The sequence below is a fragment of the Dasypus novemcinctus genome, chromosome 8 (genome assembly GCF_030445035.2).
Source record: "Dasypus novemcinctus isolate mDasNov1 chromosome 8, mDasNov1.1.hap2, whole genome shotgun sequence".
In the NCBI taxonomy this organism is placed as follows: Eukaryota; Metazoa; Chordata; class Mammalia; order Cingulata; family Dasypodidae; genus Dasypus; species Dasypus novemcinctus.
Window position 1 is genome coordinate 107,836,292 of NC_080680.1, and position 18,542 is coordinate 107,854,833.

General features: G+C 49.0%; 1 protein-coding gene across 2 annotated transcripts in view; it reads right to left on the bottom strand.

Moving 5' to 3' along the window:
* SNX30 (sorting nexin family member 30) overlaps positions 1-18,542 on the bottom strand; it is a 389,251-nt gene that overhangs the window by 99,862 nt on the left and 270,847 nt on the right. Inside the window, exon 1 of one of the 2 annotated variants that reach the window (XM_058302535.2) lies at positions 11,393-11,804. The exons of the other annotated variant lie outside the window; for it this stretch is intronic. Coding sequence (XP_058158518.1) covers positions 11,393-11,548 — 156 coding nt within the window. The 5' untranslated portion in view covers positions 11,549-11,804. Of the gene's footprint in view, positions 1-11,392; positions 11,805-18,542 lie in introns of those variants that run through there. 2 annotated transcript variants of the gene reach the window in all.

Consider the following 18,542-nt stretch of genomic DNA (forward strand, 5'->3'; position numbering starts at 1 on the left):
TGGGTACAGAGTTTCTTTGGGGAGTGTTAGAAATGTTCTGAAATTTTGCAGTATGATGATTGCATAACCTCGTGAATATACGGAAAACCACTGAATTATGCACTTTAAATCTGTGGTATGTGATTACCTCGAAATTTTTTTTTAAAAAGCATATATGCCTTACAAAACTTATCTTTAATATTTTACCTGCTTCTCCCCAAATTTCAGTTTTATTCTTGCCATCATCATTCAGCCAGTCACTAAAGCCCGTGACTGGAGAGTTTCCCTGCAGTGATCCTTTACCGTTTGCCCAGCATACCTCACCTCTTCTTCTGTGACCCCAAGAGCTGGAATTCAGGCTGCCACACCCTTTCAGGGCCCTACCCCAGGCACAGCTGATTGGCTCTGGGTGAGCTCAAGAGCTAAGTTGGACCAATCACAATAATTCAATCCAATGGCACAGGTGATTGGTTGAAAGATGGGCATGTGATCCAAGTCAGGTCTCCCAGAGTTTTCCCTGTGAAGAGAGATTCCTCCCTCTGTGAAATGTGAGGACTGGAAGCTACCAGTTCACACCACTGGCATCTGGTCTGAGAGAATGCAGCTGACAGAGCAGTCAGACTCCTGGGTCCAACTCACCCCTGGGCTTCCAGTGATGCTGTCAATCATTTCCTTTTTGCTCAAGTGAGCTCCACCTGCTGCAAAGAGAACTCCAGAGCAGTGCACTGCCTGAAGCCAGGGAGCAAAGCCTCTCCCAGTCCCCTGCTGCAACAGCCTCCTCCCTGGACTCCCTGCCTCCAGGTGCTATCCACCTGGAATGGGTCCAGGGTTTCTTTTGGAGTCACCCAGCCTGCTCGAGGTCCCAACCACCTCTCTAATCACAAATATGATGCTGCTCCTCCCCGGCCCTCGGGATAAGGGCCTTACTAATGGCCACCGCAGGTCACCATCTGCCCACTACCTACCTCTCCAGCCCTGTGGCTCACCAGCCCCCTCACACGCCACACATGCACCACCTGACACTTCCAAGCTTTCCTCCCCGAATTGCTCTTCCTTCCTCTGTCCCATTGTAAAACATCTACTTCTTCATTCTCCAGCACCAACATACTCACCTTTGGAAAACCCACCACCCTCCTAAGCATGGTCCCTCCCACTTTCTACCCACGGACTATTTTCACACTAACTGTCGCAGATGCTGTCAGTGCCCCACCCGTATCCCCTCACCCTGACACTGCAGTGCACCCCAGCCAGACAGGCCACGGCCAGCACCTGCATGTCTTGGCCTGACTGCTCCCGGGGGGCTGCTGAACCTGCTTTGCCCACCCATGGGGTGGGCTGGAAGTGTTCAGGAATTAATGCTCCTACCCCCACCCTGGCAAGTAACCCTCAACCAAAGACCACAGAGAGTTGCTGTTTGGTGAGCATAGCCTTCTCTCGGGCCAGTTCCTTCACCTCTCAAATAAACTGCTTGCACTTACATCTTTCTCAGGGTCTGCTTCAAGGGCAACAATACCACCTAGCATTTCCTTAGTACTTACTGTGTGTCAGATGCTAATCTAAACACTCATTGAACCTTCAGAACACCCCTGTAAAATAATCCAGTTTTAGACAGGGGAGACTGGAGGCTTTACAAGGTTAAATAGCTTGTCCATGGCTGCAGAGCTCATAGATGCATTCAGCATTTTTCACATTCTGTTGGAACCATCTGTTTATGTGTCTCCCTTCTTCACTCGACCATGAATGTCTCAAGGGAGAGAACTTTTTTGCCTTTCTCTTCCTCCCCAGCATCTAGCTCAGAGCTTGGCATGTAGCAGTTAACCAACAGACATGGGTTTTGACCAGCACCTGCCCTCCGCTCCCCAGGCATGCTGTGTGCTTTTCCTGTCTCTGTGCCTGCCCTCCAACAGGAGCCCCGAAGTGTCTTTTCTGCCTGTCCCTCCTACCTCCCCTCTCCGCCCTCTCCCCAAATGACAATAATTCGTGATCCCCATGCTGACAGCCAAAATGAGGAGCTCTGCTGAGACAAGGCAGACAGCAGATAGACTATCGCCCCTCTAATATCTAGTAAACAAGCCCCATTGCTCACACAAGAATTTGTGCACCTCTGTCAAGTTGTTATTTATGCACTTAGGTTACTTTCAGAGGCTTGCATTTATCATGGAATATCTGGCTTCTTCCCAGAAACCTCCACTAATACTCAATTCTCCCCTGTCCTAAATGCCTTTCCTCAACCCTGTTTTGCCCACTAAGCTCCCAACCTTCTTGCTACCACACTGCTATGACCTCCTGCCCTCCATTTCATTGTCAACACCCACCCTGAATTGTGACCTCAAGCTCTGCACCTGCCACACTCTCATCTCTTTGGATCTACTGGGGTCATATATCTGTACATCAAGCAGAGCTTCCTGGAGGCAGCATTTGACTAAGCCTTGAAGTGTGAGTAGGTTTTCAACAGTGGGGTTCACACCCCTTCTGTCCTGAACTCTACCCTTCACTCTCACACTTGCCTCCCCATCTGTGTTCCCTCTCCCAGTGAGGGCACCACCCAGCATCAGTCTCCCAGACTAGTCACCCGGTCATCTTTACATTTTCTAGTCTTTCTTCTCCAAGACAGGAAAGCCAACCTAAACCATGCTAAAGCCTTCCTTTAGTACCTCTTTCATGGCCTGTCTCTCCCTAGCCCAAGCACTCAAACATTTCCCTGCTTAAAAACCTTTTAGGGCTGCTTGCTGCCTAGAGAATAAAAGCTCAGTCCACGTCACAGCCTGCAGAGCAGCCGTCAGCCTCCTCCTGAGCTGTCTTCCCACCTCTAGACTCTCCGGACCCACTCTCAGCACGTGATCCTTCTCAATTCCCTCCAGAGAGCACAGGTCCTTCCCATCTCGGGCCCTTTGCTCTAGCTGTTCCCTCAGCCCGTGAGGCTCTCCCCACCCCACCCCTGAAAGCCTCCTCAAACTTCAAGGACTTGCCAGAAGAGCAACCTCCGCCACCTGGGCGGAATTGCAGCTAGACGCACATGCTGACAGTAGAGCTGACCAACAGGAATTAAACATCCCCTTCTCGGTCCTCCCATAGTAACACTCAATTTTTACTTCACATTTTGTATCACTTTTTTAAGTTCCAAATGACAAAGCAAATTTAAAATAGAGTAAACAAAAAGGGGATCCATCTCCTCAGGTAACCAGGAATCCTAAGGTGCAGTGCTACCTGCAGGCGCTGCTGGCACAGCTGGATTTGAGATTCAAATGCTCATCAGGGTTCTCCTTCCCTTCCTCTCCCAGCTCTACTTTCCCCTCTGGCTTCATTCTTAAGGAAACACTCTCTACATTGCAGGAAACACCCAAAGGCTCACAACTAAAAGACAGACTCTTCCCCAGCCTCTATCTAGCAAATCTCAGGGAAGACAGATCAGCTCTCCTGAGGTCACACGTCTGCCCCTGGACCAGACCTGGGACAGGGGATGGCCGGGTACTCTCAGAGGCCAGCTTAGGTCACACGCCCACCCCAGGGTGGACGAGGAGGTATGCCACCATGACTGCCAGCCCCACCAGAGCCGTGTGGAAGGAAGTCCGCATGGTTTTCCAAAGGAAGGAAAGAATGGGCAAAAGAGCAGATAGGTGCCCACGCCAGTCACTGACTCATGCACTAGAGCAGGAGTTCTTAACCAGGGGTCCCTCAGCTTGAAGTGGAATTCAAAAAGCATTATTCTTGTGGGACATGTTGATGCAAGTGTGATGTATGTGTTAAATAATACACGGTATAGTGTGGACTTAGTAGGGGTCTGTGGTTTTCGCCTGCCTGGCAAAGGGATCCGTGGAACAAAAAAGTTAAGAACCTCTGCACTTGAGTGGAACATGTCTTATATATAAAACATAATTATATATATATATATATATATATATCTCCCCAACGAGTTGGAAAGCATCTTGAGGCAAGTCCCATCATTTCTAGCGAACCAGCCAATTTGCTCCTTCTGGAAGAGTGCTGATGTCCTGGGGGAACTTTCTTCGAACCTAATTTATTTGGTCAGCAGACGCTCTCAGGGCACCTTGGTATGGTCCCTCACAGAGTTTGCAGCTGACTGGGAGAGTCAGACAAACGTACAGAAAATTATGGTCCAATGAATAAATGCTTTGGAGGAGGAAAGTAGGTAAGGTCAGGCTCTAAAGAAGAAAGGTCTGTGCTGAGACCCTTAGGGTGAGCAAGAGAGAGTCAGGTGGAAGGGCAGGGAGGGGGTCCCCAAGGAAGGAACAGCACACACAAAACCCCAGAGGCCAGGGTCTCATGCACAGTCAAGGAAAGCCAGGAAGGTTCAAGCAGGAATGTGACCCCATCATATCTGCGTTTTAGAAAGATAGCTCTGGACGCAGTGTGCGTGCTGGAGGACCAGGTAGAAGCCAGCTGTGGTGCTAGCATGATGAGGCCTAAACTAGAGCCCTATGTGGAGAGAAGGAGACAGATGCCAGAGATCCTGAGGAGAGAGAAGCTGCAGGGCTCAATCTTTTGGGTACAAGGGATGAGGGGGAGGGAGGAGTGAAGACAATGCTGGATTTCAGACTGGAGCCATGGGATAGAGGAAGCACCATTCCCAGAGGCAGGGAGTCAGGGGATCAGGGAGTCAGAGGTGGATGCAGAGGAGAGGGGGAGCGCTGGCAATCATGAGTCCAGTTTGGACCTATTCAACTGGAGGTTTTTGTGGGACAAAATTTAAATGTCCAGGAAGTAATTTAATATCCAGATCTAAAGCTCAAGAGAGAAAGCCAGGGATGCTTAAAAGAGATTCAGGAAAGAGCAAAATATGATGGGTCATTAAGGCCACAGGCTAAGATGGCCCAGGGAAGATGTATAAACCTAAGAACAGAGGGCCTAGGGAGAGCCCAAGGAAACAGAGGTATTTAAGGGGTAGGCAGTAGGAACCTAGACCATTTAGCTGATTCATTCCCCATCTTTTTCTGTCCTGCTTATATCACAGAGAGCTACAGTCCCTAGAATCATCTGCCTTCTGGCATTGCAGGTTTGAGCAGTGGAAGATATTGAGGAGGATGGAGAGAAAAGCTCGAGCATCCCCCCCACCCCAACTCCCACCACCGGCTCCTTCTCTCTGAACCAGACACTGTCCCTCCTTCTGTGGTCCCAGCCCCTGTGCAGCAGCCCTGCCATGGTTCTAGTTCCCATGGAACTCCTGGGTTCTGCTAACATCTCCTCCTCCCACCAAGCTTCCAGCGCTGAAGGTGACAGCAGCTTCTACTACTGCTAATCTCTGGTTTGCTGCATGGTTCCCAATTGGTTTTTCAAGTTTTCCATCACCTATGTAACTAACTGCCTAGGTTATAGTCTCTCAGCTTGAAGTACCTGGAATGTTTTTTATTTCCTGATTGGTCCCCAACGATACAGAGACTGAAAAAGAACAGACAAAAAATGGAGAAAGGAACATGGAGAGTACACTATCAAGGAATAACAGCAAAAATAACCACCTCAGGTTTATTAAATCTTGCCGGGCATCATGTACTACTCTAAGTGTGAATTCACGGGATCTTCACAGCAACTGTATTTGTAGGTATTACTGTTATCCCATTTACAGATGAGGAAACTGAGGCACAAAGAGGTTAAATAATTTGTTGTTACTAAGAGTCTAAGTGGTGGAGTTGGGATTCAAATAAAGATAATCTGGCTCCAGACTGCATTCTCTAAAACAAGACACCAAGAGAAGAGTGTTTCCAGCAGGCAGGTTCTCAACAGGCAAGAGGGCTCCCTACCAACAGGTCAGATAAGGTGAGGGCCGTCAAGCATCACTGGATTCAGCAGTAAGAAGTCACTGGAGACCGTGAATAGTAAAGTCAGAAACCAGGCAGCAGCAGGCTGAGGAATAACACACCAGAGGTTAGAAGGCAGAGACAAGAGCAGCCAATCTTTCTTTCAAAAAGTTTGGCTGTGAAGACGAGGCACAATATAGGGCAATGCATGACGGATAGAGCACATCACCCAGAGTTTTCTTTACTCTTGCTTTGTTTTAAAAATGAAAGCAACTTGGGAATGTTTAAATATTGATGGAAATGAGCCAGGTGAGAGAGTCTGAAGACAAAGGAGTAAGACAGGATGACATTTAGGGCAGGGTCCCCAAGTGGCCAGAAGGGGCAAGCCTCACAGTCCCGGGGCAGCCCTACAATCTCTTCCACTCTAACAGGGCAGGGAAGAAAGAACAGCTATGGATTTAGGTATTTGTTGTTTAGAGAAAGGATGTCCTTTACTGTGGCGTCTGTCTTCTCTAAGCAGAATGTAAGGTCGTCAGCAGAATGGGAGGGTGGAGGACAGGGCTGGAAGGCATGGACAATGGAGGAAAGCTTCAGACTGGTCACTGTGGAGCCTGAGAGCCAACTGGGAAGAGAGAGCACCCACTACCACCGAAGCCAGGTTGTGGTGGGAGCCTGTGAACTGATGGTGGCAGCAAATCTCAAGGCAGTGGGATTTCCTCCCAGCGCCTTCATACCCTGGGTATAGGCAAAAGACAGGAACAAATGGAATGACCCAGGTTTTGTGGGTAAAAGGAGAACAAGCGAACTAAGAAGGGGCAGGAGAGATTGATGAGATGGGCCATGCTGGCTGAAGAGGGAGGTGAATAGAGGAGGCAGATTTAAACAGAGGCCAGAGAACTTGGCCTGGGAGAGACCGACTGAGAGTCCAAAGAGGAAGCGGGTAGGGCAAGAGGAGATGAGGCTGATGGCATTATTCCAGAGCTGGAGCAGTTCTACATACTAGTTCTAGTGCCAGGGGCAGGCCATGAGAGAGGGCAACTGCACTGTAAAAATAAATAAATAAAATTTAAAAAGGTAACGATGACTGGAGAGAAGAAGGTCAAGACACTGATGGTTTTGGAGTACTGGACAGATCATATACGTAGATGGTTAAGTCCCCAGAAATGAAGGCATGATTGGAGAAGACAGCAAGCTGGGGTAGAAATGTTTTAATGAATGAGTGAGAAGCAGGAAAGTTAGCAAATGACAGGGAAGAAAAAGGTAGTGGAAGGTCGGTGGCGGACGTTGGTTGTTTCTGCCCAGCCAATGGTCATTCTTCCATCTTCTGGTAACAGCACTCTGATTTTGCTTTGGCAACCCTCCTCCCCTCGGGCCTGTAGGGAGCGTCCAAAATATTAGTAATAGCCTAGGGGGTAGGACATAAGTGTCTACTTTATTATTCTTTAAACTATACAGATACATTATATACACTTTGTATGTACAGTTCACATAAGAAAGAAGAAAGGAAAAAAGAGAGAAAGAGAGAGAGAAAGAAAAAGAGAGTGAGAGAAAGAGAAAGAGAAAGAGAAAGAAAGAGAATAAACCCTGCCCGGGCTCAGGTGAGCAGCTGATCTCGCCCAGGCAATCAGAGTCACAAGGCCTGGATTAGGTGCCTGACCCAGTTGAAGCCAATGAGACACCACCCCAGGGCTTTTGCCAGAACTATCAGGAAAAGAGATGCTCTCTCTCTACTGGAGCTGTGAAGCTTGTTTGTAGAACATATCCCTTCATGAGCTGGAGAATAAAGCTACCAGAGAAGAAATCAGGGCCAAGAGATGGCTAGTGACAGATTCGTGACACCATTTGAATACCAGCTCCAGTCATTCCTGAAGCCAAAATACCTGCGCCCTTTCAGCAACATGAGCTGGTAGGTTTGGTTTTTTTTCCTCTTCTTCAGATAGTTGGAACTTGGTTTACTTCCTTTTAACTAAAAATGATCCTGACTGAGTCAGTGGAAGAGTCAAAATACTTTCAATTCAATAGCCTGACTGTGCCTTTTCAACACAGAAATCAAATCGTGCCCTCCTTCTGCTCAAGCCCCTGCCACGGCTCTCCATGGCACTCGAAGTAAAGGCCAAAGTGCTCCAGGTGGCTTGCCAGGTGCCCCAGGATCTGTCTCCTGTCCATGTTTCTTCCTCTCTGCACTGGCCTCAGGCTGTTCCCGGACTCCTCAGGCCTCAACTTTGACTCTCCCTCTGCCTGGAACGCGTTTCTCCAGAACCCGCCCGCTAACTCCCTTGCCTCCTTCAAGTTTCTGCTCCAATCTCAACTTCTCAATGATGCCTGCTGGCACGGCTTGTGATTGTGAACCCCTGAATCCCCTTAGCCTGCTCTACTTTTTCTCTCTCCCATGGCGTTTATTATACAACATAGTATGTCCTCACCAAAATGCACCCAGCGAGAGCAGGGGTCTTTGGCCTGTTTATTCACTGACAGATCTCAAGAACAATGCCTGGCTCATAGGAGGCACACAAATATTTGATGAATGAACAACTAAAATAGTATGGGCCCCAGAGGGGCAGAGCCTAGTTTATAAAAGGCAGTGGAGAGGACAGCACTGACAAGTGGAGAACAGGAAGAAAGGACACCTCCATTCTGAAGGCTGTGGGGAAACTGTTTTAGGACCACAAGAAGTGGAGGAAAAGTATTCAGTGAAGAGGCTGAGGATGTGCGAGGGTGTTAACCCCAGAATGGGGCTTGAGAAGACTTGGTATTAAGTTGTGCAGGGCACAGAGGAGTAGGAGGCTGCATCAGGGAAGAAGCAGTGCAGAGTATTTTGCAGATGAAAGTAAAAAAGAGAGACAGAGAGAGATGGGCCTAGTGGCTTACTTACATTTCTAGTGGTTATGGTGCTATGAAGCCTGGTAAGTTTAGCTAACATCAGAAGAACGAATCTTAACAACCCTTGGTAGGTAGAGATGATTCATCCCATCTGGTTTCAAATCATGGTTTCAGTGATTTGAGAAGTCAGATGGAGAGTGTCACATTTGGTCTTTCTGGGTTACCCAAGCACCCAGAGGCCATTTAGAAGCACCCACAGGGCCATTGCAGGCCTTTCCACAAGGTAACCCTGCACTGAGAGGAGCACCATGAGTCAACCCTCATTCTCCTCACCCAGAACTGACTCTAAATCCCTGTCTTCTGTGATCACAACCCCAATATCCAAAAAAAAAGAAAAAAAGGGCAAGAAAACAGGCTTCTTTTCAAAGCCAAGCCATCCTGTACAACTTTCCTACCCGCCCTCCAACGCCCCCCACCCAGCCTGGGTTGAGAGAACGCTGAGCAAAGGGGAGGCTTCTGCTCATCCTGACCCCCTCCCCCAACCCACTCCTTGTGAGCTTCTCATGCACTCCCTGGGCAGAAATTTCTCCAGAGTTACAAGAGCATAAGAAGATGCCAAGATACAAGGAAAATGTTACTTGCAGTCAGAGAAAGAAATTACATGGCTTAGCCTCTAAGGAAAACGGCCTACTATAAATCAGGCCCTGGGGACCAGTGTCATTTAGATGCTCCCCATACTTGTTAGGATATTACATACTCAATAATTAATAATGCCTCCAAGACGGTCTCTCTCACAGAACTGGCCCTGGGCAGGAAGCCAGCACAATTCAGACCTGGACCTGACTTCCTGCCCACCAGCTCTATCTTGGTGATACCAGGCATTGGTCTTCCCTGCACTTATTAGTGAAATGACCACACTTCTATTCAGGTATCTTCCAAGAGGACAACCCAGGACAACTGTCTGAGGTGGCCAGCCCCCAAGACGGCCCGGATGGCCCCAGCCTCCTGGAATTCACACTCTCCTCCCACGTAGGTCCAGAGTTGATCTGTGTGGCCAGTGGAACACTACTTCTGAGGTACGGTCATAGCAGACTGCGGCCTGTGTCCTGAGCGCTTTTGATCTCTAGGGCTGCTTGCTCTGGGAAAAGGAGGTTGCCAGGTGGCACAGCCCCGTGGAGAGGCCCGTTTGTAAAGTGCTCAGGCCTGCCCACAGCCTGGAAGCGCAGTCTCCCAACCCAGCCTTGACCCGACCACACCCAAGCCAACAACAGCAGGGCTGCAGCCTCATAAGAGACCCCAAATCAGAACCACCCAGCCAAGCTTCTCCTGGTTTCCTGAACCTCAAAAACTGTTTTCAGCCATAACATATTGCTATATAGCAATAGATAATTCACTGTGCAACCTAGAAGCAAGAAAGGAAGGAAACAGGAGTACTTTAGTACCTATCCTACATTCATTTAGGACAAATTTCTCTGTCCATAAGAAAGCAAATTATTCACTCAGTCATGTAACATTTACTGACTGGAATATTAACTGTGGACATGGTATTCCCAAATGACCTAAACCTTTACAGAGTTTATAATCTTCTATAAAATTAAGAGAAACAGCCACGTGCACACACACACACACACACACACACACACACACACACACCTCCCGCTGCTCAATCTGTTGCTTTCCTTAGCTTTTTAACTGTCCTGCTCCTAATGCTATACAGCACCCCTCACTCTCTGCTCTCACAACCCCCGTCCCTCCCTCAGGAAGGTCCATCAAGCCCCACCTCCCTGGCTATTCTGATGCCTCCCTGCACATTTCTCTGTAAGTCCAAGAAGCCCAGCTCTTCCATACCTATCTCCACTGTGCCCCATGCCCTCCCATCTAAGGGGAGAGAAGAAAGTTAGGCCCCCACAGTCCCTTCAGTATTGGGAGAAGGAGGCACCATTTAGTGTTTTAGAAGGAGGAGGAAATCCTGATCACAAGTGCAAAGAAAAACTCTAATTTCTGCAATTAATAAGGGGCAAAGGCAGTGCTGACACATTGGCTGCTCAATTCCCGACCAGACCGGCCATCCCAGCTGAAATGGGGGGGGGTGGATGGGGGAAGAGTGCTGCCCCTACTTCTCTCTAGGCCCCGGGGTCTCTCGAACCAGCAGGAGGATGGTACTGCCCTAGGAAATCAGGAGCTTCCCTCCGCACAAAGAAGGGCAAAGGGCGAGCTTTCTTTGCATCAACCACAAAACCAGCCTTGGCCAAACCTAAACAGCGTGGGAGGCGGTCGGAGGTGAATGGGGCTCCAGACAGAAAACCACAGGCGCTGGCTGGGGTCTGAGTCAGGTGATTCCTCACGGCAAACCTAAACAAAGCTCACTCCCCCCGGAAAGACTGGGGGCAGGAGACAGTTCTCACAGTGGGACCAAGGCTGCCCAGTCCTACCACTGAAACCATCAACTCCTGCTTCTTTGCAGTCCCAGGAAACTGGAGGAGCTACAAGTTCTTTGGCAGCTCAGCCTTCAGGGATGCGCCTGGAGGAGGTCGCGACACCAGCCCAGGGCACAGGCGCCGTGCAGACACACACGCCCCCGGCCTCCGACACGCAGGCAGGCCCCCTCCCCACCAGCTGTCACCCGCGCACGCGGCCAGTCACAGCCCGGGAAGCCGGCCCCTCTGGCCACTCTGCTCCTGCTGTGGCTGCGACCCCGCGGGGGCGGCAGAGAGAAGACGCTGTGGCCGAGGGCTCAGGGGGAGAGGGCACGGCCGCTCACCGGGAGGGGATTACAGGGTGGCCGTGGCCACTCCGGATCCATCACACCTCCCCAGGGTCCCCAGCCCCATGCTCCCTACCTTGTCGCCGAAGCTGCGGGCCATCAGCAGGTCGGGGCTGGGCGTGCTGTCGCCGCCCACGGCCTCCTCGCTGCTGGAGCCCGCCAGCGGGTGCGGCAAGTCACGCAGCGAGTGGGGCCCCGTGGTGGCCAGGGCCTTGGGGGGCCCGCCGGACATGGCGCGCACCGCTCGGGACGCGCCGCCGCCGCTTCCTCCTGCTGTCCGCCGCGGCGGGCTGCGCCAGCGCCCCGGGCCGAGGCCCCGCTTGGCCGCCGCTCGGTCCGAGGCCCCGCACCGGCCGGGCTGGGGGCCGCCACCGCCGCCCGCCGCCTCGTCTCTGCCGGGGCTGGGGCCGGCTGGGCTGGGCCGGGCTGTTCCACCCCGCGCGCACCCGCTCTGCGCCGGAGCCCGCCGCGGGTCCGCTGGCACCTTGGCCCAGAGCGCCCAGCCCGCCGCGCCACGCCGTCCACCCCGCTCAGGGCCCCGCCCCCTAAGCGAGGGCGCCTGGGTGGGGAGGGGAGAGGGAGGGGTGGGGAGCGGAGAGGGAGGGTGGGGAGCGCAGGGGGAGGGGAGGCGGGCAGCTCCGCCCCGCCCGCCGCCTGGCAGGAAGTGTACCGGGAGCTCTTCGCCGCGGGCCGCCGAGGGCGCAGCCCTCCTCTGAGAGGCCGACCCTGTGGAGCCTGCGCGGACCCCCCCACAGCAAAGGCTGAACGGAAATCCTAGCTGGGAAAAGCGTTGGAGGATCCACCTCCAGTCCATCGGCGTTGACCAATGCGCCCCCGGTCAGCCACGCCTGGGGCTGGGGGCTTTGGGGCTCACGCGGGAATTGGGATATTCTGGTTCCTAAAACACAGGCAGGAATAATCCCAAAGAGAAGGAATTATGACGCTTATTATAGGGATAGCCCTATATGCTATCATAGGGCTATGAGGCTTAAAGGACGTAGAGAACATCCGGGTGAGGAACCGAGAAAGGAATTCAAGGAGGCAGTGTGGGGCTTCTTCACGCCGAGATCCCAGTGCCATCTTGCTTCTGCAGTTAAACTGGGCTGACATAAGCCAAACCTCAGAAGAGCGAGCATAAAGCAAATAGAACGGGGGAGAACGCACTACAAATTATATATAGTAGGTCCTTTCAACTAGCATCCTTGACCAAACAGCTCTTTGAAAGATCTGTGAGATTCACCTTATTTTTCATGCATCTGGACTTTTTTTTCCAGGCCTTTTAACCCTTTGGTGGAGCTGGATTCTCAGTCCTATTACCGCTACTGGAGGTAGTCAAGGTATTACTTCTGGCCCTTTGGGGTGTAAGTACACCTCCTTTTTCCATCCTTTTTCCACCCTACCTGTCTCTGCAGCTTTAGTTTCTAGGGCAGGATCATTAGAGAGAGATTAGTCCAAGCAAGAACAAATTGGTATTAGCAAAATAAGGGGCAGGTTGGCTCACTGTGAGGAAGCACATTTTTCCCACGTCTGCCCAAACTCCTTAGGTTTGCCTAATTCTAGCTGTCAGCAAGGTGATGAGGAATCTTGAAGTTGGAATTCACTACCATTGTTTTACCACTTCTCTTCCATTGTTTTAGCACTTCAGCTGGAGGAGTATGCAGTCAAAATATCATTCACAGACGCATTAAAGACTCCTTACTTTTCCTTTAATTCAGAGGGTTGGGCCTTAGTCTCAAGCTGTCACCTTGTATCATCCCCTCCTCCTCCCCCCAGGGATCTGCCTTGTTGGGGAGAAGATGATTGGGGGGCACTGGGAACTATCTTAAATATTGCATCTGTCTCATGGGAAGGCCAGTCTTCACGCCCTCATGGAGCTGGGTAAAGTTATTACATTTATATTCAAGGGCTGCTTACAACAACGCAGAGCCCGTTTTTGGGTCTCCTGATTAAAATAAACAGCACATGACTAGAAATTAATGTTCTCTAGATGAATAACAAAGGTCTCTTACTGAATTGGTATTATTCATTTTAGCAAGACCACCTTAATGTAAGAGAGATCTTATTTTATTAAGATTCCAAAGAGCTTTCTCCTTAAGACACCAGGGAAAGGTGAAAACCACATTTGAATCCCTGCAGAGTCACCTATATACTGGGTGACCCTGGGCAAGTTACCTAACCTCAGTGAAACTGTTTCCTAATCTAAAAGGAGGAGGGGGAGAGTCAATAATTACTGGCCTTTTGGGGTGATTGTAAGAATCAAATACCATCCTCTATGTAATGTTCCTAGCAAAATCCTGGCAGAGTAAGTGCTCCCTAAATGTTAGTTCCCTTCCTTGTCCTGCCTGTTTTCTTTTACTATTCTATGATGCAATTATCAAAGAGTTTTCATAGTGAAATATGCTACACTTCAATCCCAGTCACTCAGTTAAGGTGAGAGCACAATTCTTCTGTGCTCTCACAAAAGAAAACATACACCGAGTTGCTAAAAGTCCATATGAAACAGTTTACTTTTTTATTTTCCAGTTTCCTGGTTGGTCACCAGCATCTGGCCACAATGATCCAGTGGTTAGTCATTAAAACTAAAGAAAGTGAACTTCCATGGAAGACATTTCGGTATAAAGTTTCCACCATTCATCTTTAGCCCAGTGCTGTCTATTCATATTCATTTCCTATTCTATTTCAGTGTTCCTTGTGGTGGGAAAGTGTCCTTGAACATAATTGTCCCAGGGCATGTGACTGCTTTTACTAAAAGTTTTAAAAGCAACATGATGGCGAGGAGGAAATGCATGAAGTTTCTGTTTCAGAGCAGAAGATTGCGGCGTGTGTTTGGAATGTATGGCGACAAGCTTGACATTCTGGGATTGAGCATTCAGGAAGAAGGCACTGGATGTACGTGCACGGTTGTGGGAAGGTCCCCAGTGCCACAGGAGCAGGCACTTAGGCCTGTACCTCTCAAGAGACACAGCCTCGGGTTGGCCACATTGGGACCCTGTAGGTTTCAGCAGCAAGCCTGCCAGGGCTCTCCATGAGCACTCTCAGCCCCCAGAAACAAAGCACAGTCACACGACAAAACACTCTCTCTTTCTCTCTCTCCCCCTGGTACAGCATGTGCTTAGGCCCTCTCCGTGTTTGTGTTAGCTGCTTATCCTCTTCTGGTTTTTAACACAATCAGAGCTTTATTCTGTTCAGCATCTCGAACCCTGCCCCAAAATAACAACACCACTTCTGAAGTGGCTGGCAGGTGAGGACAAAGGAGGTTTTCAGTGCGCTTTCAGAGTGATGGGTAAATAGACACAGAAGGCTGTCTCAGACAAGGGGGGCAACCAAGAAGTGGCTACCCGAACAGAGACAAAATTGTGTGGCCTTTTCTTTTTTTTAAGTGTTTTTTTAAATTAGGTTTACAGAAAAATCATACATAAAACACAGAGTCCCATATAATGCCCTATTATTAACACCTTGCAGTAGGATAGTATGTTTGTTAGAATTCAGGAAAGGACTTTTTTTTTTTTCATTTTTCTTGGACATTTTTGTGATGTAGGATTAACTAAAGTTCATCCTTCACAATAGGGTTCACTGTGTTGTACAGTTCTATGTGGTTTTTTGTTTGTTTTTTACTTTTATTCTAGTAACGTACATACAATGTAAAGTTTCCCCTTTTAACATTCAAATATATAATTCAGTGCTGTTAATTGTGATCACAATGTTGTGCTACCATCACCCCCATCCATTACCAAAATTTTATGATCCACCCACATAGAAACTCTATACATGAGATGTGGATTTGGCTCAAGTGATAGAGCATCCATCTACCATGTGGAAGGTCCAGGTCCAGGGCCTCCTGACCCGTGTGGTAAGCTGACCCATGTGCAGTGCTGCTGCGTGCAAGGAGTGCCGTGCCACACAGGAGCACCCCTATGTAGGGATGCCCCACGCCCCGTAAGGGGAGCCACTCCATGTGAAAAAAGTGCAACCTGCCCAGGAGTGGCACAACACACATGGAGAACTGATGCAGCAAGATGATGCAACAACAACAACAAAAAAGAGACGCAGTTTCCCAGTGCCACTGGATAATGCAAGCAGACACAGAAGAACACACAGCAAATGGACACAGAGAGCAGACAATGGCAGGGGGAGGGGAGAGAAATAAATGAAATAAATCTTTAAAAAAAAATTCTATATAATTCAGCCAACCATTTCCCAGGAAAGAAAAAAAACCAGCAAGTCCTCTTGAGGCCAGGATCTGAAGAGTTTTACAGACAAGTATTTGGAATTTACCTAGAACCAGCAGAGGAGATTATGAGTAAACAATAGGATAATTTAATCTCCCCATATTGCAGTTCCAGATTCCAAAAGCATCTCAAACTTTGAATCTCAAACTTTGGAGTGCCTGACAACAACCTACTGAGCTGGTTAAAATGCAGATTTCTAGACCCCACCCAAAGATTCTGAGTCTAGGGCACTGGAATCTGCATTAAACAAAAAAAAGATTTATTTATTTTCCTCCCCACCCCCCAACCCCACTGTCTGCTCTCTGTGTCCATTCGCTGTGTTGTTCTTCCGTGTCTGCTTCTATTCTCATTAGGTGGCTCCAGGAACTAATCCTAGGACCTTCCAGAATGGGAGAGATGATCATTCTTTTGCACCACCTCAGCTTCCTGATCTGCTGCATCTCTTATTATCTCTCCTCTGTGTCTCTTTTTGTCGCATTATCTTGCTGCACCAGCTCTCCGTGTGGGCCAGCACTCCACGTAGGCCAGCACTCCTGCACAGGGCAGCACTCCTGTGTGGAGCAGCACTCCTCACAGGCCAGCACTTCATGTGGGCCAGCTTGCCACATGGGCTAGCCTGCCTTCACCAGGATGCATGAGGCATCAAACCCCAGACCTCCTATATGGTAGACGGGAGCCCAATTGCTTGAGCCACATCTACTTCCTTGGAATCTGCATTTTAACAACCTCCAAGGTGATGCTGATGCTGATGTTTAGACTATATTTTGAGAAACACTATTCACTCATTTCTATAAACCATAAATTAAAGTTCCAAACTTCCTTTTGTAAGTAGCACTTACAAGTGCTTGCTGTGGAGAATTGGCTGAAAAGTCTCTCGAAAGACAAATTTCTATTACAGGGTTCTTTTGCCCTAAATTTTATGGTTGTTTTTACTGAGAATTGACTAAGTGCTTACAATTTAGGAGAAGAATTGAGATGAATAAACTATCTGTTGATAGATTCATTTCATAGCTCTGGTTATATAAGCTGAAGGAGCTTACAGTAGAGTGGACATTTTCCAGAGCCCCAAAAGCTCCTCTTACAAGTCCTGCAGGTTCCCAGTAGCTCAACCTCATCTGGCCATGGAAATGCAATTTGCTGCTATAGAAAAGGTATACTTGCTGCCTGGCTTTCTTCATAGGCAGGCTCTGGAATGTATGTGTGTGTGTGTTTTCCTTTGTGGTTTTGTGATGCCTGCTAGAGAGGATGGGCTGGAGAAGATGAGATGACAAATACCGGAAGCTCTGGCATCAAGTCTTTTCAGGATGGATAACCAATTTACTGGCTGTGTGCTACTTCCCTCCCCCGCCCCCCCCCCCCCCAGGATAATATTTGGTGCTCTCACCAGGAATGACCTTTAAAAGGCATCCAGAAAATGAACATTCACACATTCTGTGACCCAGTAATTCCACACCCAAACCACCATAGATATGCATACATTATTCACCAAAAAACCCAAAAATCTCCACAGCGCCCTCTTTGTAAAAGGAGAAACAACAGTGAGATGCATAAATGTGGTATATTCATCTGGCAGAACCTTATAAGCAATGAGAATGACTGAACAACATGATGAATGAGTCTCACAAACATAATGTTGAGTGAAAGCATCCAAATACAAAAGAATATCTCCTGATTACTTCCAGGAAGATAGCAGATTAGAAAGACATAGACTCTCTCCTCTCCCAGAACAATAGCTAGAGGACAGGCAAAAATGGCCTGGAAAAAAGTCTTCTAGGGTTTAGAACACCAGGGGAAGGCTGGACACTACCCAGAAGAGAGAGGGGCAAAGGAAAAGAATCTCGACAGCAGAACTGTGAGTTAAAGCTGCAGCTGCACTGCCAATGCTCTCCCCTACCCTAAGGACAATTTTGAATTCTGAGGCCTCAGGCTTTTGGCAGCTGCAGACAAAGGGGGCCGCAGAGATCCACCTCCCCAGGAAACAGGAGAGAGAGGGACACAGCCTAAGGCTAACTCAGATTTTGACAGCACAAGTTTGGTCTGCTGTGTCCTGTGAGCCCTTCTAAGTTGGATAGGACTGCACCATTGTTTGCCTTGGAAACTCGCTCCAGACTAAAGAGAGCTGACCCTCTCAATCATCCTACCTACTGACCAGGACTGTTGAGGACACAGAGGAAAGTGGAATTATTTCCTACCCAGGAAAAGAGAGGGAGCTGCCAGCAAAGGTTGGAGAACAGCCTCTGAGAAAGTATGAATTATGAGATTTTAGCCTCCAGGCAGGACCGTCTGTCACATTGATCCAGTCTATGTTGCAGTGAATATACTTCAACCAGGGTCTGAATTGATAGGCCTGCCAAAGAGCACCATCCACTGGCCCACCAAGGAAATGCATGAGAGGAAACTAAAAGTAAATGAGAGGCTTTTTCTGGCCTTTATAGCCTCCTTCCCCAAAGCCCCTGGAATTGGGTATGCAACCCATTACTGGGTACAGGGCCCAGATTTGAGCAACGGGAACAATCCTAAAGACCCAGAACAGGATGGACCACAAAGCAAAGATTGGCAGTAACACATGGCCTCCTGCCACTAAATCCCTATGAAAGAGAATGAAATTGTACATCAGAGTAAACTCACCATCCTAATCAAATGCCTAAACATCAGCAAAAAATTACAAGCCATACTAAGAAAATGGAAGAAATGGCCTAAGCAAAGGAATATATCAAAGCCCCAAATGAGACACAGGATTTGAGACAACTAATCAATGAGATTCATACAAATTTCCAAAATCAAATTATGAGTTAAAAGACAATTTGGGGAAGCAGATGTGACTCAAGCAACTGGGCTCCCATCTGCCATATGGGAGATCCAGGTTTCAATTCCCAGGGCCACCTGGTGAAGGCAAGGCTTACCTGCACAGTGAGCAGGCCCGAGCAGAGAGCTGGCCCATGCAGAGTGCTGGCCCATGCAATGAGCTGATCCAAGTGGACTGCTGGCCTGCATGGC